We start from the raw sequence: 25,078 nt of genomic DNA, 5'->3' as shown, positions 1-25,078 counted from the left end.
TTGTTCTGGTGCGCCAGAAGCGGTTTAGTCATACTGGCCACATGACCCGGAAAGCTGGCTGTGGACAAATGCCGGCTCCCTCAGCCTGAAAGCGAGATGAGTGCTGCAACCGCATAATCGCCTTCGACTGGACTTAACCATCCAGGGGTCCTTTACCTTTTTACCATAGCTCAAAGGGCTTGTTCAGCTCTGTCTGCAACACTTCTCAAATGCCTGACAATCAGCTGCCTGCTGGATGCTTGGGAAGTCCTATGCAAAGGCTCTTTCCTTCAAGCCCTGCCCTCACTTTCCCTACACCTGATTGTCAGAGGGGCATGACTTGTCCAAAACAGCCTTGTGAGCCAAATGGGGAGGCCTACTGGCCCAAATCTGGCCATTCCTTGCCCCTGGTTTTTAAGGGGAAAGGCCTCTGGTAAAATTTCAGAATATGTGCAACATACTCAGTGCTTGAGATTTATCACCATCCTGCACACACATAATTCCAGAGGAACAAAGTTTAATCATTAATAATTGAATTACATCCATTGTTCCCACTAGGCTTTATGCAATTGCTGCAATTTTATTCATAGTCATTTACCTTATTCTCTCAAAGAAGAGGCCCTAATAGAATTCCATTATTTATTTATTATTTGCAATAAACATCCTGGCTGCTATGCTCATCTTAGTTACTGAGTGACCAGACCTTGTTTCAGCCGATCCGTTTGCATCCCTGAACAACACCGGTTTAGTGGACGGAAAACCCGTCCTCCCCTAAAGCTTCCTGAATTGCTTATTCTTCCCCAACCAAACATCCAATCCTTCTTACAACCACCGACCCTGTATAAAACTTTTACACCTCCAGCATTGCATAGATTATTTTACCTCTTTGCCTCTCGCTTCTGGTTGCTCGGCTTCCATGCTGGATGCGATGGGTGGAGCTTCTATCGACTCCTCCATCCAGCAAAGAACCGGTGATGAAGGGACGGGTCGCTCTGGCCCTTGGTCACCACCAGCCCACTGCACTTCTGTGTGAAGGCTCGACCTGCATGCTCAGCTTAGAGAACAAGGGGCCTGTGGCTGAGGCTTGGGTGGCTCCATGCTCTGGTGCTGCATATCTGTGCTGGACATCTGGCATAGAAACACAGCAGAGGATGCTGCTGTGGGGGAGGGAAGGAAGGCAACTTTATCTCTTCTATGCCCAGTATAATGGGAATGCAGCGGGCTGCCAGAGGAGGAATGAAGCACCCCAGGCTGGGGGTGGAGGATGGGGTCTGTGTTTCCTTGCTGCTCAGCACAGAAATACAGTGGACTGCTAGAAGAGGGTCGTCTGCCAGCTCACTCATTTGCCTGGGAGAAATGCTGGGTTAGCTATGGAGCCCAAATGAGGAGGGCTTGATATCAGGCAAGACTGATTTATTCCATTTTACTGGTTACAGGTAGGTAGCCGTGTTGGTCTGGATCGAAGTAAAATAAAAAAAATTCCTTCAGTAGCACCTTAAAGACCAATTAAGTTTTTATTTTGGTATGAGCTTTCGTGTGCATGCACACTTCTTCAGATACAGTGAAATGGAAGTTTCCAGGCACTTATGTAGAGAAGGGGTGGGGAGGGGTGGGGATGGGGAGGGGGGATCACTCAGAAGGGTGGTGGAAATGGGTGATTGACTGACTGATAGCTGTTGATGACCGCAAACGACTGCAAATGGTTTTGCATGAAAAAGCAAGGGTTGAGATGGCTGAAGATCGCTTATCATGTATAATGAGATAAGAACCCGATATCTCTGTTCAAACCAGGTCCCTCCATGGTTTTGAGCTTGGTGATAAGTTGCAATTCAGCAACTTCTCTTTCCAGTCTATTTCTGAAATTCTTTTGTAGTAAGACAGCTACTTTGAGATCTTGTATAGAATGTCCTGGGAGATTGAAGTGTTCTCCTACTGGTTTTTCTGTCTTCTGGTTCCTGATGTCAGATTTATGTCCATTTATCCTTTGGCGTAGGGTTTGGCCTGTTTGTCCAATATAGAGAGCTGAAGGGCACTGTTGGCATTTGATGGCATACACAATGTTAGAGGATGAGCAATTAAATAGTCCTGGATAAATGGACATAAATCTGACATCAGGAACCAGAAGACAGAAAAACCAGTAGGAGAACACTTCAATCTCCCAGGACATTCTATACAAGATCTCAAAGTAGCTGTCTTACTACAAAAGAATTTCAGAAATAGACTGGAAAGAGAAGTTGCTGAATTGCAACTTATCACCAAGCTCAAAACCATGGAGGGACCTGGTTTGAACAGAGATATCGGGTTCTTATCTCATTATACATGATAAGCGATCTTCAGCCATCTCAACCCTTGCTTTTTCATGCAAAACCATTTGCAGTCGTTTGCGGTCATCAACAGCTATCAGTCAGTCAATCACCCATTTCCACCACCCTTCTGAGTGATCCCCCCTCCCCATCCCCACCCCTCCCCACCCCTTCTCTACATAAGTGCCTGGAAACTTCCATTTCACTGTATCTGAAGAAGTGTGCATGCACACGAAAGCTCATACCAAAATAAAAACTTAGTTGGTCTTTAAGGTGCTACTGAAGGAATTTTTTTTATTTTATTCCATTTTATTTACTTCCAATAACATTCCTAAGCCAGCAGCTCATTAAAACCATATATAAGGAAGGTGTACCATAAAATCAATAAACCACCATAAAATTGCAAGATCATAAAATACAAAAACAAATCACCGACAGCGAATGTTATTAGCTCTCTTCAAAAGGTTTTCAGCAGGCGATGGAATATCAAGAGTCATAGGGCGCTAGCTTCATTTCAACAGGAACGGTGTTCCAAATAACTGGTGCCACTGCGCGACAAGCCTTTGTTCTCATAGAAACTAAATGAAGACTGATAGCCTGAGTTCCCATTCCCTTTCAAGCTGGTAATGAACATCTGTGAATCGCATAACTAATACCAGCTATAGATGCACAGCACCTCCGGAAGTCATTAAACTCAGTTATGCACTTAAGATTTCAGAACTTCACATTAAGCAGCAGTCCCAAGATTTCTGCCTTGAACCAAAAAACCTAAACATTTAAATTCATTCAAGCACATGTACAATAACCTGATGTCTTTAGGACAAAGGACATTGCTTGAATATTCCCTTTCTGTACGCATGAGGGGCGAGGAACCTGTGGCCCTACAGATGTTGCTGGACTCTCATCAGCTCCAGCCTGCACAGCCAATAGTCAGCGACTGCAGTCAAACAACATCTGGAAGGCCACAGGGTCCCTCTGCCTGCTGTGCAGTCCTTCAAGCTCTGAGGTAGTTTGTTTGAAATACATTCAGGCAGGCACTGGAATTTGTAATGGTCACTATGTTTTAATCTGTATTATGTACACTATATAATAAAAGAGGTGCTGAACTTGGTTTCTAAACCAGTTCAAACCTTGAGGTAGTTGACATATAAAAATAGTTCTAATATAGAGTTGTTAGTTGCTTTTCCCCACACATGACAAACATCAATGCGGGGCAAAGCAGGCTAGGCTCCAGCCCTGATTCGTCCAAGATGAATTCCACAATGTGTCTCGGGTGTGTGTGTTCCCTATGGACATTGTAATGAACATAGATAGGTGAGGAGCGGAGTTTGCCATCACAATGCCACTTTCTCACTGGAGGTGCCTGCGCATTGCGCATTTGATGGGCAATGAAGGACCAAAGAGGCCACCAACTTTCACTGACTCAATACTGATATTGTACAGGAGATAGGCAGGAGTAACCACCTCTGTTAAGATATGAAAAGGTCACAATGGAAAACATATAGCTATCTCATGTTTCGGTTTAAGGCTGTTCACTCACACTGCTTTTCAGTGCCAGGTTTTTAATGTATATTCATGTTATTCAACATGCATACATATCCCGTACTTTTGTTATAAGATACTATGGTTTGATGCACAAACCAGCTTCACAGTGATTGGAGTCCCTGAGCCATTTCTAATTTGTCTCCAGCCAAGGTGTGAACACCTTTTTTTTTTAGGGTAAAGACATCCTCGTTCCATGAATGCCCACTGGTGTGTACACAAACAGAAATGGATTGGACCCTAATTAAGCTGTGCTGATGTGAACAGCTAGTCGGGAAAGAGCTTTGAGAACTTCACTGTGCTCTAAGGCAGTAGTGCAACTGGCGATATGTTTTCAGGTCAATGGGCAAAGTAGTGGATTCCCCCTCCCCTTTAACTAAGCAATTCTATGGTTAACAATCCTTCAACCAACAAAAGCTTACATAGTTGGAGCTCACATAATTGTTACTATAAACATGCAAACTTCCTTCAATTTCAGTCTGGTATGTGCAAGATTCATCAGGTGCAACATACTGATCTTTGGAAAGTCTTGGCAGTGAAGGAGGAAATGGCATGAAGATCTCCAGAGTGCTCACACAGCCTTCTCAGTGCTGGATTTGCCTCGCTCATGTAGAGAGATTAGGGCTCAGTGTGTTTAAGGAACTGCATGCGGCCATTTCAATGGCCTGGTAGTTAGAATTGCCAACTAAGAGATGGTAATAACATTCATTTCCAATGTCTTTGATTTCCTCCTCTTGAGTTTCTTCTTCTTCTTCTTCTGTTTCTTTTTCACTTCCTTCTTCTTCAGTATTTGGTGAGAAAGTGCATTTAGAAACCACTCCACATCTTGGGGGTCTTCGGGCCACCTCAAGTATTGACCCCTTTGCAAAAACACTCTGACTGGTTGATACTTCATAAGCTGATACTGGGAAAGCGATCCAGCCACCACCATTATGAGGACGTCTTTCAGGTCACAAAAATACCGACTCTGAGCAAAATTGAAAGCTTCGACGCACCAGCCATCCTTGAGAAACTGTTTCGTCACAATGCAAATCGTTTTCCTACAGTTCCAAATGGCATCACGAATGTTGCTGATATGATCCTCTCCTGGCAAGAAATCTCGCTCTTCAAAGCAGAGAGCAAATTTGTTTTTATCAGAATACTGGAGGTCTAGGTGCCTTATCAAGGAGTTTTGGACCCACTCAAAATCCTTGCTACTGTAGCACATGTAGGCATCGTATCTATAGATCTCTTCCTGCAACGCTGGCTGTTGCTCCTTCAAGAATACTCTTGCCACAGTCTTATACCAAATGAAGCAAGTTCCTCTAAAGCGAGCAAAAACAATCACCGCCGTTAAGAACAGGGTCACAGCAACGGTGGTAAAAATGAAAAGCGACAACTGCAGAGGCTCCAATATCTTATCTTCATTGCAATCATCAACATTAAACTCATGAAGGGTTTTGCCAGCAAGATCAGGGGGTCCAAAACAAAACCTTTCATCTGGTGACCCAGCTAAGGTGACATTGGTTTGGTTCAGCCACACAATTAGGTCGCTTAAGAAGCAATTACAGTAAAATCTGTTATAGGTGATATCCAGATTGTCCAGAGTTGCAAAGAGCTGAGGATCTGGATAAAGCAGCTGGTTCGAGGATAAGTCAAGGTTCTTGAGGCTCACAGGAAAGGCACTGTGAGAAATGTAAGTTAAGAGGTTTGAAGCCAAGTTAAGCCTAACCAGTGATACCAGGCCATCAAAGATGCCCTCTGGAAGGAAACTAAGATAGTTATTATTGAGATGCAGGACCTGAAGCTTGGACAACGCCTTGAACACATCCAAGCACAAGCTTCTCTCCCACACAAGCTTCAACATATTGTCTCCAAGATCCAAGTAGAGCAACTGGTTGTCTTCTGCTATATCATTGTACCTGTAGCAATAGGAGAAGCGATTATTTCTTAACAAAATATACTGTGGAACTGGATATCGGAGAAGTTCATAGAGGTCTCCCAGATTGTCCATCCTGTTTCCTCCCATGTCAACATATGTTGAATTTATAGCCACTATTTTACTGTAGTCTCCAGACTGTATCCGGTTGCCACCTAAAAAAGCATAGCTGAGACTTGGGAGTGTTAAGATTACTTTTAGGGCATTGTCGCTGAGGTTCACAGTGTGAAGGCTTGGCAAGCCTTTAAATGGAGCCCTATCGATCACCCCAATATGATTGTGTTGCAGAGCTATAGTATGCACATTTTGAAGACCGTCAAAAGTGTCATCAAAGAGTTCTCCGAGCAGATTGTATGACAGGTCTAGGAGTTGTAGGCGCCGGAGACCAAAGAATGCTCCTTTTTGAATTTTATTTATTTTATTTGAGTTGAGATCCAGCAATTCCAGATCACCAAGATATTGAAATACACCTGGCTGAAGAGAAAAGATAAAGCCATGTGAAATATTAAGCAGGCGAAGGCCACTCTGGGCCAAACCTGCAAATGTATTGTTGTTTGGGTCTGGCATGTTATTAAAGCCAAACGATGAGCCCATGGTGTGAGGCGATATCTTCAAACCCACAAGTGGTGTTCCCTGAATAGCTGCACAGAATTGCTGGGTTGTTCTTACATCCCAGCCATTGCTACCAACATCCAGTGTATTGAAGACTATGTTTTTGAAAGGATTGCCACAAGTTGCCCAGTCTTGAGAATCTCCTTTAAACAAACCATTAGAATTAAGATTCAACAATGTGAAAGCTTTTCCTTGAAAGCTGTAGAGGTCTCCCTCACATATGGTCTCAATGCGGTTTAATTTCAAGTCCAGAATCATTAACTTGTGCATGTTGCGCAATGAAGGGTGAGGGCGAATCCTTGTGATCTTATTGAATGCAAGGTGCAGATATTCCAGAGAGACCAAATCTTTAAAGTAATCCTTTTCCAGAATGGTTTCGTTAAGATCATTATAGTATAGCAGAAGGTTACTTAACTTCCCCAGCCCCCTGAAAGCCTGTGGATCCAGCACAATCATTTTATTGTAAGCTAAATCCAGTTGCAGAAGATTTGGCAAATTCCTAAAAGCATTTTTTCCTACTGTGACAGGAGAGACCAGCTGGCTTCCAAGTGACAGAACTAACAATGTCTCCAGCAGTGGGAAGGATGTGGCATTCACTTGCTGGATGAAATTGAAATTTAGGGAGAGTAAAGCAATGCCTTCAGGCAGAGGGGGAACCTCTGTGAAGTTGCACCAGTCGTAGTTCACAAGCCTGCCTGTTACGGCACACCGAGGATCTGCATTCATTTCTCTGTATGCAAATGTCAGTCCAATGAGAAATAGTAGGTGACCATGAAGCATTGTGCTCTTGTCCTAGAGGAGAGAAAAAACAGCATTGTAATTCACACAGGACTAGAGAAGGCTGGGCTAAACAGCACACAGAGTTTGCTTTACCAGAACTAACCAAAGGCTCTTCTAGCTCAAAAGCCTATTTCCAACAGAGGCCACCCACATGCCTTTGAGCTCATTATTTAATTTAATGGGATTTGTACAGTTCTTACTCATCAAAGCCCCTGTGCAATTTAAGCAGAATAAGCAGGGTATAAAGTTTATAGAGCACTCTCTGCTGTTGATGACCGGAGGGATGAGATCTGAAGATGAGAGCGTCTGTTTAGTCATTATAGCCAATAACTCAGGCGCTGGGGGAACCAGTGGCTTTCAAGATATTGTTGGACTCCCAACTCCTAGCCAGCAAAGGTAGTGGTCTAAGTTGATGGAGCTGGGGGTGCATCAGTAGCTGAAGGCCACCTGTCCAATATATCAGGGATGAGGAACCGTAGGCCAGGGCTCAAATGCAGATCTCTGGGCCTATCCAACTTGTATTCCCCACACACCACATGCCCCACCACCACCACGCCACACTTTTGCTTGGATGGAATGCATTTTTTAGCTTCTGCTAATGCCTCTTGCTGGGCTGAATGGAGGACAGATATGGTTATGCATGCTTCCGTGCGTAGAAACTAAACTGCTATGCAAAAGGTAGAATCTGCATCTCTTTTGCCTCTGATCTCACCTACTGAGATCATGTGGCCCCTGGAAGTTTGCACAGAAGGTCCTGAGCAGTGCCAGATTTATGTATAAGCTAAAGAAGCTATAGCTTAGGGCCCCACTCTCTTGGGGCCCCAAAAAAATTAAAGAAAAAACCTGGATGTACATTTCCAAAATATAAATTCAACAATTACTTTGATATAATACATATTTTGTTATGTGCAAATGGCTATTAGGTCCGTAAATTACCATATGGCATATATTTAACACAAAAACCAGTGACAATTTGTTGTTGATAAAGGACAGCTGGATATATAAAGTAGCTGGGCTGAGGGGAAGAACACAACAAAGAGGCTGAAGGACTCAATGTCTTCCTGATAAGGAAGGGTTGGTTGGGATCCTGGGCTTCCCACACCCATGATAGTTGTTATCTCTTTTCAGTTCATTATGAGTTGTTTGCACAAGCTTCTCACCTGCACAAGCTAAATGTTTATGGCAGGGTATAAATCCAGCAACAGATAATACAGAGCTGAATAATTAAACAGGACTGAAAATAATCAGCACTGCTACCACACAATGTTACAGGCTCCTCTCCTTTGCTATTAAGTTTGCCCTTTTTACTGTGCAAAAATGGATTTAACAATGTACTACTTCCCTAATCTGCTGGGAGAAATTATTCTTTTCATGTTTCCTAGAACTGGATATGGAACAACTGATTGGCTCAAAATTGGGAAAGGAGTACAACAAAGTTGTATATTGTCTTCCTGCTTATTTAACTTAAAGGCTGGACTGGATTAATCCCAAACCGGAATTAAGATTGCCAGAAGAAATATCAACAACCTCAGGTATGCAGATGACACAACCTTGATGGCAGAAAGTGAGGAGGAATTAGAGAACCTTTTAATGAGGGTGAAAGAGGAGAGCGCAAAATATGGTCTGAAGCTCAACATCAAAAAAACCAAGATCATGGCCACTGGTCCCCCCAGAAGGGGAAGAAATGGAGGAAGGGAGAGATTTTACTTTCTTGGGCTCCTTGATCACTGCAGATGGTGACAGCAGTCACGAAATTAAAAGACACCTGCTTCTTGGGAGAAAAGCAATGACAAACCTAGACAGCATCTTAAAAAGCAGAGACATCACCTTGCCAACAAAGGTCCGTATAGTTAAAGCTATGGTTTTCCCACTAGTGATGTATGGAAGTGAGAGCTAGACCATAAAGAAGGCTGATCTCCGAAGAATTGATGCTTTTGAATTTTGGTGCTGGAGGAGACTCTTGAGAGTCCCATGGACTGCAAGAAGATCAAACCTATCCATTCTGAAGGAAATCAGCCCCGAGTGGTCACTGGAAGGACAGATCCTGAAGCTGAGGCTCCAATACTTTGGCCACCTCATGAGAAGAGAAGACTCCCTGGAAAAGACCCTGCTGTTGGGAAAGATTGAGGGCATTAGGAGAAGGGGATGACAGAGGACGAGATGGTTGGACAGTGTTCTCGAAGCTACGAACATGAGTTTGACCAAACTGTGGGAGGCACTGGAAGACAGGAGTGCCTGGCGTGCTGTGGTCCATGGGGTCACGAAGAGTCGGACACGACTAAACGACTAAACAACAACAAATCCCTTCTGCTGGGCCAGAAGAAGCCCAATATATATTAAGTGGAATATTAATCAAATAAATGAAGGATGAGTAAATGAATCATTGGCAGCTATGGTCACATTCACACCAAATACCCTTAAAGCATCATGGAAGCACTTTAAATTGTTGCAGAGAGATGATTTTGCAACACTTCTGGAGTGCTTAAAGCAGCCTTGCCCAACCTTGTGCACTCCAGAGATCCTGGAGCTTGTATGTTAGTACCAAGTACCTTGAACTTGTCCCAGTAGCAGTTTGGTAGCCAGCGCAAATCATGCAAGCAGGATGTTTATATGCTGATGCTAGTTTGTCCCCACAAGCAACCTAGTCATGTTCTGCACCAGCTGCAAAACTCCCAACCAACCCTCAAGGGTAGCCCCACATTGAGTACATTGCAATAATCCCACCATGAGGTCACCAATGCATGGACAACTGTGGTCAACCTATCTGGAAGGCACCAGGTTGGGCAACACTGCTTTCAGCATTCCAGCAGGGCTCAAGATGACCCTTCGGGCTAGTGGTTTAAAGGCTAAGAGGACCCTGCTACTGAAACAAGCTTCCCACCAAGAATGTGAATTGTGGAAGAAACACCACTGTGGTTGATCCCATGTATATGGATGTGGGCCTTTCAACCAAGGATAGCAAATGTAGTGCCCTCCAGATGTTGCAGTCTACAAACTCCCACCAGCCTTCTCAATGATGAGAACATAAGAGAAGACATCCTGGTTCATGTAGTCCAGCACTATGTTCTCACAGTAGCCAACCAGATGCTGATGGGTAGCCCCAAAGCAGGATCCGAGCATAGGTGGGTGATGGGGGTTGTCCTTCACAACATCAGGAGGACACCATGGCAACAACCCCTGCTTTAAACATTAAAGCCATTATCATGGGATGAACCTACAGAAAGAGGCTCCTCATAACATGTAAATGGGCATGTAATAGTTTGTGTAGAACACTCTCGTTTGCCAGCACAGGAAGAGCCAGTTTTGTTTTTTTAGGAGTTTACTGAGATTATAGCTGGAATAAACGACAGAAAACCAGAGGATTTTTTTGTCCCCTTCAGCATAATGGTGTTCAAAGTTAATAAGCATAAACTGCTGTGGAACCGAAATCCCTGCAAGCCATCCCATAAATGTATGCTTTTGGGGGGAGCAGGGAGGAGAATTGGGCCACGGGCCAGTAATTAACAAATAGGCCAGGGCCATGAATTATTGATACTGAATTAACTGAACTGCTGCATTCACAGAATGGGCTGCCAGCATCTTGCACAGACTGCTTTTTGCAAAAGTTTTTCTGCTTGGCAAATGCTTGTGCTGTTGGTGTTGTTGTTGTTGTTTAATTACTAGAAATGTTTGCAGTCTTTTGAACTGGTACAGATATCACTTAAGAGTTTATATTTGTGATAAAATAAAGAGCAACCTGCCTTTTTTACTGCTAATCTGGACAGCATATTTGGAATGGCTCTAACCTCAGATTAGGTTTAATCCAAAGCCACCACCAGCACGGAGAAGGGTTTTGGGGAATATATGGGCAACCAGACACTTCATTGTCCATTTTGGCTATTAAAAACCTGATAGCAGAAGTTCTCTCTCCTTTTTTTTTACAGGGACTCCCATTTCTCCAATGTGCAAATTCCATCCATCCCCAGTCAACATGCCAATGCAGTGGTGATGGAAAATGTAACCCAGATGGCACCTGAAAGGCCACATTTTCTCCTTATCAGCTGCAAGGTAAAAGGAGGATATCCCAACAGCCTAAAAAGCATAAATTGTCAACCTCATCATATTAAAAAAAACCAAAGGTTTACTGTCCCAAACTCATTTAAAAAACAACAACTATGGACAAGGTGATTCTCTGACAACTGCAATTTATGGATGCATATCAGATGGGTTAATGGAGATTGAACACATGAACTCAGTAATCAATTCAAGATGCTGGTTGTTACCTGATGTTATGCATAGCCCAATGATAGCACTACCTGTGTTTGGTTTTCTTTGGATGGAGGTCACTGGAGGCTGGTTGGTGCTTTGCAATATTTGTGTTTATTTGCAAATATGCAAGTTACAAATATATATGGGGGTTTCATCCACATGGCTTATTCTTCTGCAAGCAGGAGGCCTCCACCTACAGATTCAGCAGTCTCTGTGTGAACTAAGGCTGCCTATCAACACTCACCACCTTTGATGTACATCCTTAATGTACATGCTGTTCTTGGCAAGGCTTCCATGCCAGACATGAAATACAAGATTCCTTGTCCCCCAGTGAAAATATTATTAGTGGGAGTACAGCCTCAAAGAACAAAGACAGCCAACATAGTGCCCTCCAGATGTTGATGGATTACAATTCCCGTCATCCCTGACCATTGGCCATGGAGGGTTGGGCCTGATGGTCCAACAACAAGGGTGGTGGTGGTGGGGTTATCACCTTGGCTACCCCTGCTCAAAAACATCAAGCTGAAGATCTAGATGTGGTCGAAAGCATTTCTAGAGTGCCATAAATTAGTGACACTGAAGAAACCACAGATGCACACAAAGAGGAACTTGGCATACTGCTGAGCTTGTAAAAACTGACCTGCACTGTTTGCACAAGACACAACCAGAACCAAGCTGTTCTAAGCCAACAGTGACTTCAGCTTTATCGCCCCCCTTCCCTGCCCCCACAGGAGAGCTGGGAAGCATGTGCAACTGGGTGTCTGCCCAGTTCCTTCCCTTTCACCAACTCTATCTTCCATTGCTTAAGCAACAGCAGGAGTCAACCAGGTCCTTTTTGCATGGGTATTCTGAATGGGGATGGGTAAAAAGAAAAGAAAAGCAGCCTCAGGAGGTTGGGGTTTGAAAAAAGGAGTGGCAGCATAGTGTGGGGATGTGTGCATGCGCACCCACCAAGACTTATCCTGACAGCTCTTCTGCTCAAAATAGTTCCAAACCTAGCTGGTTCCCCTGCAGATCTGAGATGTGTGCAGGCCCCTCCCTACTTGTCCATGATTGATATGTGTATGATGTTTTCAGCACAAGGGGACGGGGCAGGGGCAGAACGAGGTGGGGGGGGGGGCTTACACACATCCTGCTAATGCACCCTGTGCCTCAGAATGTAATCGCTGAATAAATAGGAAGCTGCCTATATTACACTTGTAAATGCGCATCTGGAAAAGAAGCTGCAGGGAACTTTTAGCAGAAAAGCAGCTAGTAGGTTAGGATTAAGCATTCCTCCTCCCCTTCTCCTTAACCCACTGCCATTACAGTGGTACCTGGATTACAGACGCTTCGGGTTACAGACTCCACTAACCCAGAAATAGTAACAGTCGTCAACAGGTTTACCACACCTATCAGCCAATCACCCATTCCCACCACCCTTCTGAGTAATACCCCTCCCCACCCTCTCACTATATATAAGGGTCTGGTGACTTCTGTTTCAGTGTATCTAAAGAAGTGTCCTTGCACACGAAAACTCATACCAATGACAAGGTTAGTTGGTCTCTAAGGTGCTACTGGAAGGAATTTTTCTATTTTGTTTCCAGAAACAGTACCTCGGGTTAAGAACTTTGCTTCAGGATGAGAACAGAAATTGCGCAGCGGCCGCATTAACTAATGGTTAACCGCATTGACAGGTTAAGAACAGTTTCAGGTTAAGAACAGACCTCTGGAACGAATTAAGTTCTTAACCCGAAGTACCACTGTACTCTCTTCAAAATCTTTGCCTTCCAGCATGCTTTTCAGTTAAAAAAACAAAAACTATTCAGTTTATGAGCACAATTGGTTCCGAAAGTCTGTTCATAAACTGAAGCGTTCATAAACTGAAGCGAACTTTCCCATTGAAAGTAATGGAAAGTGGATTAATCTGTTCCAGACGGGTCCGCGGAGTACTCAACCTGAAGCGTACTTAACCCGAAGCATGGGTGTAATTGGTTCCGGAAGTCTGTTCATAAACTGAAGCATTCATAAACTGAAGCGAACTTTCCCATTGAAAGTAATGGAAAGTGAATTAATCCGTTCCAGATGGGTCCGCAGCGTTCGTAAACCGAAAATTCATAAACCGAGGTGTTCATAAACCAAGGTTCCACTGTATTAGAATTTATATACCGCCCTATACCCAGAGGTCTCAGGGTGGTTCAGACTAGTAATTACTTGTCCCTGATTCTTAAAACAGTCTCACCACAAACTATAACAAATACACAATACTGTTTGCAACCAAAAGACAATATTATAACCAAACCAATATACTGATGCCATCCTTTCCAATATCAAAGATGTAATGAGACTTAACATTATCATATATTCTTGGTGCCTCAGGCTGAGTTAGACTGTTTCCATTCCAAAAAAATAAAAATAAACATAGGGTGGGGAAGGGAATTTATTTTCCCCCACCCCGTAAAATTCAGACAACCTCAAAGTGGTTTACCAAAATGAAAATAAAAAAAATGCCAGCAAGAAAAATTAACAACAATTTAAAACCATTCTGCCTAATAACTACTTGATCTTGTTACTGAAATTGGTGTGGGTTCTTGACATGCCCGTGATCTTGCTCAGTGACTTGCAAATGCAGAGACAGAGAAGGGGGTGGAGGGAGAGGTAGAGAAATTAAATGCCATATTCACCACACACACACACACACACACACACACACACACACACACACACACACTCTTGTGTTATTGTATCTGATTAACATTTAGTCCCCATCCTTCCTAATATAGCTTCATACAAATCATGAGCAAATTGAGCAATTAAATGAGCTATGTAACTTGTACTATTTTCTGAAACAGTAAAGCTGTCATATAGTATTTAAGAATTTATACAGTTATATAGCTCATATTCTTAAGTAGCGGAAAGGTTCTGTTTAGCTATATTACAGCATGTTTTATGGTGATAACTTTAACCTTAGGCAGGCACCCTCGCAATCCTGTTTTAGATACCTGCTAAAACTTTTCCAGGCACATAATTTAGCCACATATACTTATTTTTAAAGGTTGCTGATCTATGTAACTGATTTTTCTCCCTCTTTCCCTCTCTCTCTATGCCACTTGGCAGTTGTTTGATTCAGGTGTTTATAAATGAATCTCAAACAAAGAACAAGTAAATTAGTACACACTTTTGCTGGAGAGAAATATCCAGTGTAGAAGTCAGAAACCTGATCTCAAATATCCACTGAGAGCAACCTTTTAATTGTCCAGAAATATAGTCCAGCCTGATCTAAAGGCTTAAGGAGTGTGGTAAGTATCAACCCCTACGAATCTCACCCATCTGTACAACAATCCTATGCTGTTATTCAAAGTGGAGAATCCCAGGCTTGGGACATGAATGTGGCCCTCTGTGCCTCTCAATCTGGCCCTTCACTCTCTTCAGCCACACTACTTCCACCAGTTGCATCCCTCAGTAGCTCTGCTTCACACCCTCATGTATTTTTGCCTGGCTGGAGAAGAGAGGTGTATTTTTTTGCTCGCTTTTGCCTGTGGCCCTGCCCACTACTGATATGTGGCCTATGGAAAAGTTGCCCAGAAGGGGAATGCAGTACTTTGACCGAAAAAGATTACTCACCCCGATGTTGATCCACTGCTGCTCCTGTTTCCATACAGGGAATCGGCTACTTGCCAGATCTGCTTTGGGTGGGGCTAAGGTTCCCCCAGTTAATAGGTGACCTTTCAGCCAGTGGATCGTATCTGCCCCTAGCAAACAGGAGGACCATTTGTCCTGCTCCCACAAATATTGGCAAGAATGCACAGCTCACATTGCAACAGTCAAGGTCCTGCCAGGCCCTACGTTCTCATTCCCCACTAAAGAGAAAAGTATTAAGGCAGGCATAGGCAAACGCCGGCCCTCCAGATGTTTGGTACTACAATTCCCATCATCCCTGACCACTGGTCCTGTTAGCTAGGGATGATGGGAATTGTAGTCCCAAACATCTGGAGAGCCGGCGTTTGCCTATGCCTGTATTAAAGGCACCTTATCATCCTTCTGAGATTAAAAAAAAAATCCAGTGTGACCCAGAGAACAGTTTTCTTTTTTTAACTGGAATGTGACATGGTTAAAAGGGATCTAACAACAGGGACACTTTATGCACACAGTATGAGTCAAATTGGTTTCCTATCTAAAATATTCCAGAGATTTAGCAAACTTCAAGCAGATGATTTGATTTGGGAGTGGGGGTGGTTTGAATTGGAAAGGACTGGATCCTGCACTATTAGTAAAGGCACGTCAAAATTGCATTAAAGGGAAATGTAAAACCAGGGCCTTTTCAGTGATGGCACCAACCTGGTGGAATGCTCTGTCCCATGAGACTAGGGCCCTGCGGGCCTTGCTCTCCTTCTGCAGGGCCTGTAAGACAGAGTTATTCCACCTGGCCTTCAATTTAGCCTGATCCTCCATTCCCTTTTCCCTTCCCTTTTTCTATGAAGAAACCTTTCTGGGTCCCCACATCTAAATACTTCCCTGGTCTCCTTGCTGGCCATAGCAGCTTGGTCAGTTAGCCCTGGCGATGCTACATTTCTATTGTACTTTATGTTGTTTCTAAGCTGTTTTTAAGTCATTTTTAATCAATGTTTTATATTTGTTGTTAGCTGCCCTGAGCCCAGTTTCTGGACCGGGAAGGGCAGAGTATAAATAAAATTTTATTAATTATTATTATTATTTATTATTATTATACATTGTAAGGAGAACTTCAATTTCTACACTTGATTAATAAATTTGGTTTGAAGGACATAGGGTCAGAATGCAACAACCACACCATAGTTTTAAATTCCTCCCCCCCCCCTCCAGTACATACAAGTCATTCAAGGCTGGATAATGTACGGCTCTGGAACTGATTTTGAGAGTTCAGCAGAGCACAGGGGGGCTGCAGGGGAGAAGAGAGGAGGGAAAAGTTATGTTCTGCTAGTGCACATCTATTGCATTGGATAAAGGTAAAGGTAAAGGGACCCCTGACCATTAGGTCCAGTCGTGACCGACTCTGGGGTTGCGCGCTCATCTCACATTATTGGCCGAGGGAGCCGGCGTATAGCTTCCAGGTCATGTGGCCAGCATGACAAAGCCGCTTCTGGCGAACCAGAGCAGCACATGGAAATGCCGTTTACCTTCCCGCTGTAGCGGTTCCTATTTATCTACTTGCATTTTGACGTGCTTTCGAACTGCTAGGTTGGCAGGAGCTGGGACCAAGCAACGGGAGCTCACCCTGTCACAGGGATTCGAACCGCCGACCTTCTGATCAGCAAGCCCTAGGCTCAGTGGTTTAACCACAGCGCCACCTGGGTCCCATTGCATTGGATAACATCCCGTATTTGGGGATTTAAATACTTAAAAAGTCCAAACATGCCCTGTCTCTTTGTGCAGGTGTGATTTGAGCGCCAATCCTTAAATTAAACAGTTAAAAGAAATCAGATAGTTGCTATGCCTTCAAGAGCTAAGAATACAGCAGGTTTTTGTCTAGCTTTGCAAAAGAAATTATTTATATTATGCAAGGATCCAGGATTAGCGGCGCGAAAGGTAATAGCTGACGAGATTAAAAACACTCACACAACAATGAACACTCATGGTAGTCTAGCTATTCCAGATTACATGTATTTTATACTTAGGGACTATCACCCAATTACAGTAATTGTGGTCAACCAAACAGCAAGATGTGATACAAAATATCCAGTTATTTCTTCATACAGTATGAGTAAAACACTAGTTCTCAAGCAAAAAGCATTCAAATTGTTGCAAATCACTAAGTGGTGTATGAAAATAAGAAGTGCTGGAAAAAAATGTTACAAACAGTAATAAAATTATTCTATTTTAAAGGAGCAACTTTGCGGTCGTTAAGGTTGAGGAAAATAGGCTTGAAAGTGGGTCAGCATTGCCTGCTGAACTTTCAAGTGCTAGGGATGTGGCTGGGTAAAATTTCAAGGCTTCACCAAAATCTTTTCACTTCCCTTGACTAACAAACATAGAAGTGATTTGAAAGCATGAGAAAATTCTGACCAATTGATAATGCAATAAAAATTGACTGACACTGATACCTATCTGGAATGGTTTACTCAGACACTGAATTTGTATTGTTCCTGGTTCTCACTGACAAACCCATCTGAATGCTTCCCCTTTAATAAACACATTGAACAATACTAGGAAGTTGTCTTAAGGATGTAATGTGGAACACCCAAAAGAAACAAGTTACAGTACTGTCTTTCTTTTTCATCAGCTGCAAAGATGTTACCTGTAGTATTGTAACTTGTTGAAATTCTGGTTAGTAAGTTTGTTCTGTACATTACCCAATTACAGTTTCCTCTGTAACGGAAGCAGAATTGAACAACAGCTGCTCCTTGTCCAAGTGCTACCCTTAAGTTAAATTCATTGGCAAAGCACATCAATACACGATAAAGCTAAGGTATAACTTTAGGGCACAAACCAAGGAAACATGAGATCAAGGGAAGGATTCACCTAAGGACTCCTGTCTAGGATTGCCAGACTCAATAGAGGACAGGACTTCTGTGCCTTTAATTGCCTTGCTCTCTTTTGAGTCTGGAAACCTTGAAGAGAAACCAGCAGACCCTTTGCTTGGAAATCAAACAAAGGGTCTGCTGGTTTCTCTTTAAGGTTTCCAGACTCAAAAGAGAGCAGGGCAATTAAAGGCACAGAAGTCCTGTCCTCTATTGAGTCTGGCAACCCTACGTCCTGTCAGTATACAGCAGAACTACTGCCTCATCTAATTCTAGTTTTGCGCTAGACTCTGCTCATGCAGGAAGCGGCCAAAACCAAAAATCTGTTATCATACGAAATAGATTTAATATATTTTTTATTCTAATAGCATCTTGCGGACCCCTCTGGCATAGCTCGCGGACCCCTGGGGGTCCCCGGACCACCTGTTGGGAACCACTGGTCTAGACTGCTGCAGCCAGGGTGCTGACTGGGGCCACTTACAGGGATCACATAGCTCCCTTGTTAAAACAACTTAACTGGCTACTGGTCTGTTTCTGGGCACAATTCAAAGTGCTGGTTATGACCTATATGGCTTGGGCCCAGGCTGCCTGAAAGGAGCTGCCTGGGTGCTAAGATCCTCAGGTAAGCACCTTCTCTTGGATCCATAGGCATCAAAGCACAGTTGGTGGTGAAACAAGAGCGAGCCTTTTCTGTGGCTGCTCCCATTTAGGGGAATTCCCACCCAAGAGAGGCTGGTTTGGCTCCGTCTTTGCTGTCCTTCTGCCAGCAGGCTAGCAACTTCCTATTCAGATAGGCCTTTGATAATTCAGGAGCAGATGATGCCGCTCACTGGGTTGCAGTTAGGGCAAACTGCATTTTAACTGCTAGCATTTTAACGTGTTTTGGTGTGCTTTAATTATTGCTTTTCAGTAGTGTGTTTTTATAAACTTTGTATTTTACAATTTTATAAACTTTGTATTTTACAATGTTGTTCTTAAATGTTGTGAGCTGCCTTGAATTCCCATGTGGGAGAAAGGTGTGATATAAATTTCGCTGGTCATACGACAGCAAACAGAGTGTAACAAGGACTAAGAGATTGCTTGGGGGGGGGACTTGTTTAATCTCACTGTAAACAAGTGGTACAGTGACAATAAAGTAATAGAAATAGATGAAAATATATAAAAATAATAAATAAATATCTGTCTGGTCCTCAGACCTCTTCGCAGGCCACACTCCTCATAGACACACTTTGCACCCTGGTCTTTTTGTGCAGATGGAATGTGTCCTTGAACTCCGATCATGCCTAGTTTGGATGGCGGACAGAGAAGAGTGTGTAGAAACTAGTACACTGTACTAAGGTAGTGTTTTCATGCCCCCATACACGTTTGCCTCTGGGCCCACCCACCTCTGTCAAGTGCCTCTCAGGTGGCTGCCCATAAGGGAAGGTGGCTCTGGGGTCTGAACCCTTAGTACACTGTACTAAGGTAGTGTTTTCATGCCCCCATACACGTTTGCCTCTGGGCCCACCCACCTCTGTCAAGTGCCTCTCAGGTGGCTGCCCATAAGGGAAGGTGGCTCTGGGGTCTGAACCCTGCTTAACCTCTTGAACTTGTGCTAGTAACTTAGGCCCTCAGCATAATAAGAGAAGGCCAATATTTTCCTATTTTAGGGGACATGAAGAACCACTGGACAAAAGCTTGAATAATGGGTTTAAACAAAATCAACTGGATGTCAGAGTCTACAATAGAGATGCTGGGGTTTCATATATTAACGCTCTGTACCCAATCTCCAAAAAGGTTTGAAATATGACCTTTCAGTATCAAGCTGCATCTACAGAAGAACATTCAGTTCTCTAGCCATTCGTATGTGTTCTTCCACACTCCCAAAGGCTGCATAAATCATCCCTCTCTTAGAAGCCAGCAGGAAAGAACAATCCAGCAAGTTTAACTTCTGCAATTCTCAGTTTACTGTGATGAGCCAGCAAGATAAGATTCGCTTCCCTTTCATGTTTTGATCAAAAACTTCCATAGAGCAGAGGTAAGGAACCTGTGGCCTTCCAGTTGTTGTTGGACTCCAGATGTTGTCTCATCAAACCCAGCCTGCATGGCCAAGGGCCAGAGATGGTGGGAATTAGGCTCCAATGACATATGGAGAGACATAGGCTCCTCAACCTTGAAAGCCAATATGACCACCCTCCCCTGTGTGGGCACAGATACTGCATGCAATGGAAAAAAATATGAAAAAGTAAAACCAGACAAATAATTACAAAATGATAAGAACTACAGAACTATAAAAAAACAGCTTAAAGTAAACACAAGAATAGATTAAATGGGTTCCAATATTTACATGCACATGATTTATTGTCGAGCAGTGTAATAGCCTCTACTAAGAATATTATATAAACAAACGCAACAGACAATCACCAAAAAGACCAGACTCTGCCTTGTGCCTTGTTTACTCTAGCATGCCTGCCTTTCTTTCTTTCTCTTTTTGTCCCAAACAGCTGCAGGGTCTGCAATCTGCTTCAGTGGGAAACTGACATCAGGTGAGCAGCTTCTTGCCTCTGACATTTTCTCCCACTAAACACCACCACCCTCCCCGCCTTTTCCCTCATGCAGAAAAAAGACAACAGGTCCTTGCATCACTTTCCTCATGGGGAAAGATTTAGGTAGGTAGCCGTTGGTCTGACACAGTCGATTATATATTGTCCAGTAGCACCTTAGAGACCAACTAAGTTTGTTTTTGGTATAAGCTTTCATGTGCATGCACACTTCTTCAGACACACTGAAACAGAAGTCACCAGACTTTATATATAGTGGGAGGCAGTGGCGGAGCTTCATGCTCCGCCACCGGGGGTGGAGAGCAGGCACACTACCCCCAGGGACGTGGCACATGTTCTGGGGGCAGGGCGGGACGCGAGTTTTGGGGGAGGGGCGGGCAGCCGTGATGGTGCCCCTGGGATCGCGCCACCCGGGGCGCTGCCCCCACTGCCCCTATCTTCTTACGCCCCTGGTGGGAGGGCGGGGTTTTTCTAGGGAGGGTAGTAGGAGATGGGTGATTGACTCAATGGGGGAAAAGAGCAGCTTGGGGTAGTGACAGCTGATTTTAAAGGGAAGTCTGCTAAGAAAACTCTCTACTTCATCAGCTGTCCACACCTTTTGCAGCTGATGTAGGTTAAAAAAAAACAAAATAAATCACCAGTACCTTAAACAACTAGCGGTGTTTGGCCTGAAGTCCATCCAGCAACCCAGGTTGGTTGATATGTATGGTATTGTTTAGGATGGAGCAAATTTTGATATAAAAATAACAACTCTGAAGACACTGTTCCAACAGTCATGGAACAAGAGGCAAGTCCTCTTGTGGACCAGGAATTGGTTAAGCAGCAGGAAAAACTAAGTAGGAATAAATGGACAGTTCTCTGAATGGAGAGATGTAGAAAGTGGAATCAACCAAGAACCAGTATTGGGACCTGTGCTTTTAAACGTATTCATAAACGAGTTAGGGGTTAGCTGTGAGGCGGCCAAATTTGCTGATACTAAATTGCTCAGGGTTGCTAAAACAAAAAGAGATTGTGGAGAGCTCCAAAAGGTAAAATGGGTGGTAAAATGACAAATTCAATTCAATGTAAACAAGTGACCAGGATCTTGGGGTTGTAGTAGAGAACTTGAAGAAGCTAACATGGCAGATGAGAAAAAGGCAAACTCCAAGCTACGAATCAGTAGGAAGCGAACCGAAAAATAAAACTGTTGCTATCATAATGCCGCTATACAAACCTATAGTTGCAACCACATTTGGAATACTGTGTAGTGTGCGCACTTCTTTCCCCTTCACCTCGAAAAGGAGAGTTAGAAAAGGTTCAGAAAAGGGCAACCCAAGTGATCAAGAGGATGGAGAAACTTCCCCAGTGAGGAAAGGTTGCAGCATTTGGGGCTTTTTAGAAAAGGTAAGAGAAAAGGTTAAGAGATAAAGTAAGAGGTGACTTCATAGTTTTACAAAATTATGCATGGTATGGAGAAAGGGGATAGTATAACTCTATCAAATGCTAGAACTCGTGGCCATCCAATGAAGCTGAACGCTGGAAGATTCGAGTGTTGCGAAATCCTTAAGTTTACCAATGGGCATTTTGCAATCTAAGGCAGAAGCGTTCTGCTTAAATCATTGTGGCCATTTCCCTTCATGGTACGGTTACCAAATCTTACTTAAAACAGTGGGCTGTTCTTAAACAGCATTTTACTACGCCCCAAACACCTCCATCTTCCTTCCCCAAACTAGGGGCACTAAAAGGTGCAATATGGCTCAGGTGCTAAAGAAATATGCAGCGTCTTGCTCCCATCCCAGATATGTAGCCCAGCACACAAACAACTGGGGGAAAATGAGCTCCAACAGTATTCAGGGGTGCTTTCTTCATTTCACTTATTTTATGCATTTCTCTTTCGCTCTCCCGCCACACATGCTCTGAAGCACTTTTGGTGGTGAAACTTCATCTGGAGTAGATAGAGCTCAACCTGCCCAACACGGATGGAAATACACTTTAAATATGCTCAGAGGCCCTAGCAGTAGTGCTGCTAGCTCATTTGACCCTCCTAAGACTAAGGTCTAGGGCTGTCTCCTAAGGAGGAGGGAATGGCAGCTTACCTTCGGGGACCAGCGAGTAGTCCGACGGAACAGGCGCCTCGCGCTGCCCTACCTGGACGCACCTGGATGCAAAGCAGGGACCCCTCCTCCCTAACGAACAATGTAGAGCTTCTCCACCCCCACCCCCACCCCACTGTTCCGTGGCCAACTGGTTCCGCCCAAGAGGGTGGCAAAAGCCGCGCGCCCCCTCAGAGGAGCGACCAAACGGTGCCTGTGCGCCTAACTCTCCAGGCACGGTCGTTCCTCCTCGACCCTCCTGAGGACTAGCTACGTGCGCTTGCTGCATTCAGCCCCGTCTTTCGCCACAGGGCCAATGCTGGGCAGAGGCACCGCCCTCTTCCTTGAATCTCCGCCTCCTTAATTCTTCCGCCGCTCAGCAAACTGGGAGTGTAGAAATAGGAAAGGCGCCTGTTTTCCGAGCCTGTAGGGGACTCTTTTTCTTTTTTCTTTTAGCAGAGAAGACGCTCTTTTCCTGCCCGGGAGCCGCGTCGCTGTTGCTCGGACTGCGCGGCCGCTTTCCGGGCCCTTCTCCCTGAGAGCTTATAGTTGGCGTCGCAGGAAGAGAAAGCGCCCCCCCCCCTCCGTGGGTTTGCACAAGGCAGGAAGGCTTAACACTGCCACAAAAGAACTGCCCCAATTTTTAAGGAAGGCGACGGACCGGGTGAGCGGCCCGCGCTTTCTCTGTACAGTATATCCACACTGCAGCGAGGATCCTCGCAATGGATCCTCTGCGCAGCCCTGACAGGAAATCGTGCGCTTCGACAGCCAGCCAGCCAGGGAACAACAAATTCCAAATTCCAAAATCCAGGTGTTATTGGGGCTCCTGCAGAAAGTCGGCCGAAGGCCAGCAGAGGCTGCTGGAGACCACTGAAATTGCCTATTCTCCCAGTATACCTTTAAAACACATTCCAAGCACATTCCTTTTCCCCAAAGAATTATGGGCACTGTAGTTTAAGGGTTGTGTAACTGAGAGGTGTGAACTACATCGCTCAGAATTATATGAGGGGAAAGATTGTGCTTCAAATATATTATTAAAAGTCTAACCGAAGGATTGCATGCTCTATAAAATGCTCTAACATGCTCCCACCCAGCATCTTCTTCTTTGGCGATCACTCATAGCCGAGAGATTGCCTTCCATAAAAACCGTTTTAACAATGAGTCCGTAAGTGAATGTTGTGGCCAATTCTGGACCTGATTATTGGCTTCCAAAGCAGCTACTCCAACTCCCAGCATAGGCTTCTACCAACAAGGGTGGATTATTTTACACACCTGCCAATATAAGGATTTGCTTAGCTGTGATGTCTGCATTGGGGTGGGTTTTGATGGATTGGTTATTTAATTTTTATACTGCTTAATATATATTAAAAAAATCTGTAAGCATTGCACAGAAAAGAGAAGCAACAACAGACACCTTAAACAAAATAATTCAAAAAAATGCACCATTACTTATAAAAATGCACCCCATACATTTAAGAGCATGTCCCCCAAAGAATCCTGACAGCTGTAGTTTGTTGGGAATTGTAGCTCTTTGAAGGGTAAACTACAGTTGCCAGGATTCTTGTGCGGAGTGCTTTACATTTATGGTGTACACAACAGCACCAGCAAAGGCACAATATGGAAAATAAAAGGCCCTAGACCTACTCAACAAGCTCAGCAGGAGGAAATGGGACTTTGACAACAATTCATGCATAACCACCCAATTGGTTGTGATGTCCTTCCTCCACAACTCTTTAAGAAAACATGGATCAGCATTGCTAGATTTAGACCCTAGATCTTATCTGCTGTCCTTTTAAAGTTGCACAATTAAAACAGCAACAATCCAGATTCATAAGAACAAGTAATGAAAAAAACCCAGCAGAATTTGTTTTTAAGAGAGATGGCTTATGTTGCGGATGTTCTGGGATAACAAGTTTTTAAGGCAATACTCAACCTTATACTTTTTTTGACTTATTAAATATGTGTATTCATTTACTAACTAAAATATGTATGATTCACTTTAAAATAACTGAATGTTTAAAAAAGGATTTGTGTTTGACATCCTTAGAGAGGTTGGTGTATATGCATTTGCATCAAGCATGTTTAGGACCCTGTATAAAGGCTCCTACCAATGTGGATGAATTATTTCCTCAAAATCTAAGCATAAATATGGGGAAAGCAAACTACTTGGAAGAGGAGCTAATTTATAGAAGGAGCTGGTTCTCCCTTTGAAATGCCAGCCTTTACTAATAGATGTTGTTAATGATCACCCATTTCGAAACTGTTTCGACATCTTTATTTATTCCCCTAAGACAGCCCCCCACCCTCAAATTCTTTAGGGAAGGTGCTTCAACATTTTGTGGAACTGGTTATCTTGTTACAAAATCCCCAAACTATTACTGAGGAAGTTATTTCCTCATATTTAGCTTGAAGTGTGCTGCTTTTCAGTTTGACCCTTGGTAAATTGTCATAATTTTCTTGGGCAAACTGTCACCTTTCTCTTTCCTCTAAACCAGGGTTTCCCAAACTTGGGTCTCCAGTTGCTGTTGGACTACAATTCTCATCATTCCTGACTACTGGTCCTGCTAGCTAGGGATGATGGGAATTGTAGTCCAAAACCAGCTGGAGA

General features: G+C 43.7%; 1 protein-coding gene across 2 annotated transcripts; it reads right to left on the bottom strand.

The window, feature by feature from the left end:
• Positions 1–2,710: 2,710 nt before the first annotated feature.
• On the bottom strand, positions 2,711–23,384 carry TLR5 (toll like receptor 5). Of its 2 annotated transcripts, none has more exons than XM_035111412.3 (2): positions 22,474–23,384; positions 2,711–7,146 (listed from the first exon to the last, which is right to left on the bottom strand). In XM_035111412.3, exon 2 carries the CDS (start codon positions 7,132–7,134, stop codon positions 4,510–4,512), a length of 2,625 nt encoding a protein of 874 aa, XP_034967303.3. In that variant the 5' UTR covers positions 7,135–7,146; positions 22,474–23,384; the 3' UTR covers positions 2,711–4,509. The 2 variants fall into 2 exon arrangements, with proteins under 2 accessions (XP_034967303.3, XP_060128965.2); XM_060272982.2 differs by lacking the exon at positions 22,474–23,384 and adding an exon at positions 14,986–15,248.
• Positions 23,385–25,078: the final 1,694 nt, after the last annotated feature.

This window comes from Zootoca vivipara, chromosome 3 (assembly GCF_965207765.1).
Source record: "Zootoca vivipara chromosome 3, rZooViv2.hap1.1, whole genome shotgun sequence".
NCBI classification, from domain to species: domain Eukaryota; kingdom Metazoa; phylum Chordata; class Lepidosauria; order Squamata; family Lacertidae; genus Zootoca; species Zootoca vivipara.
This window is presented reverse-complemented; position numbering and strand designations above follow the sequence as displayed.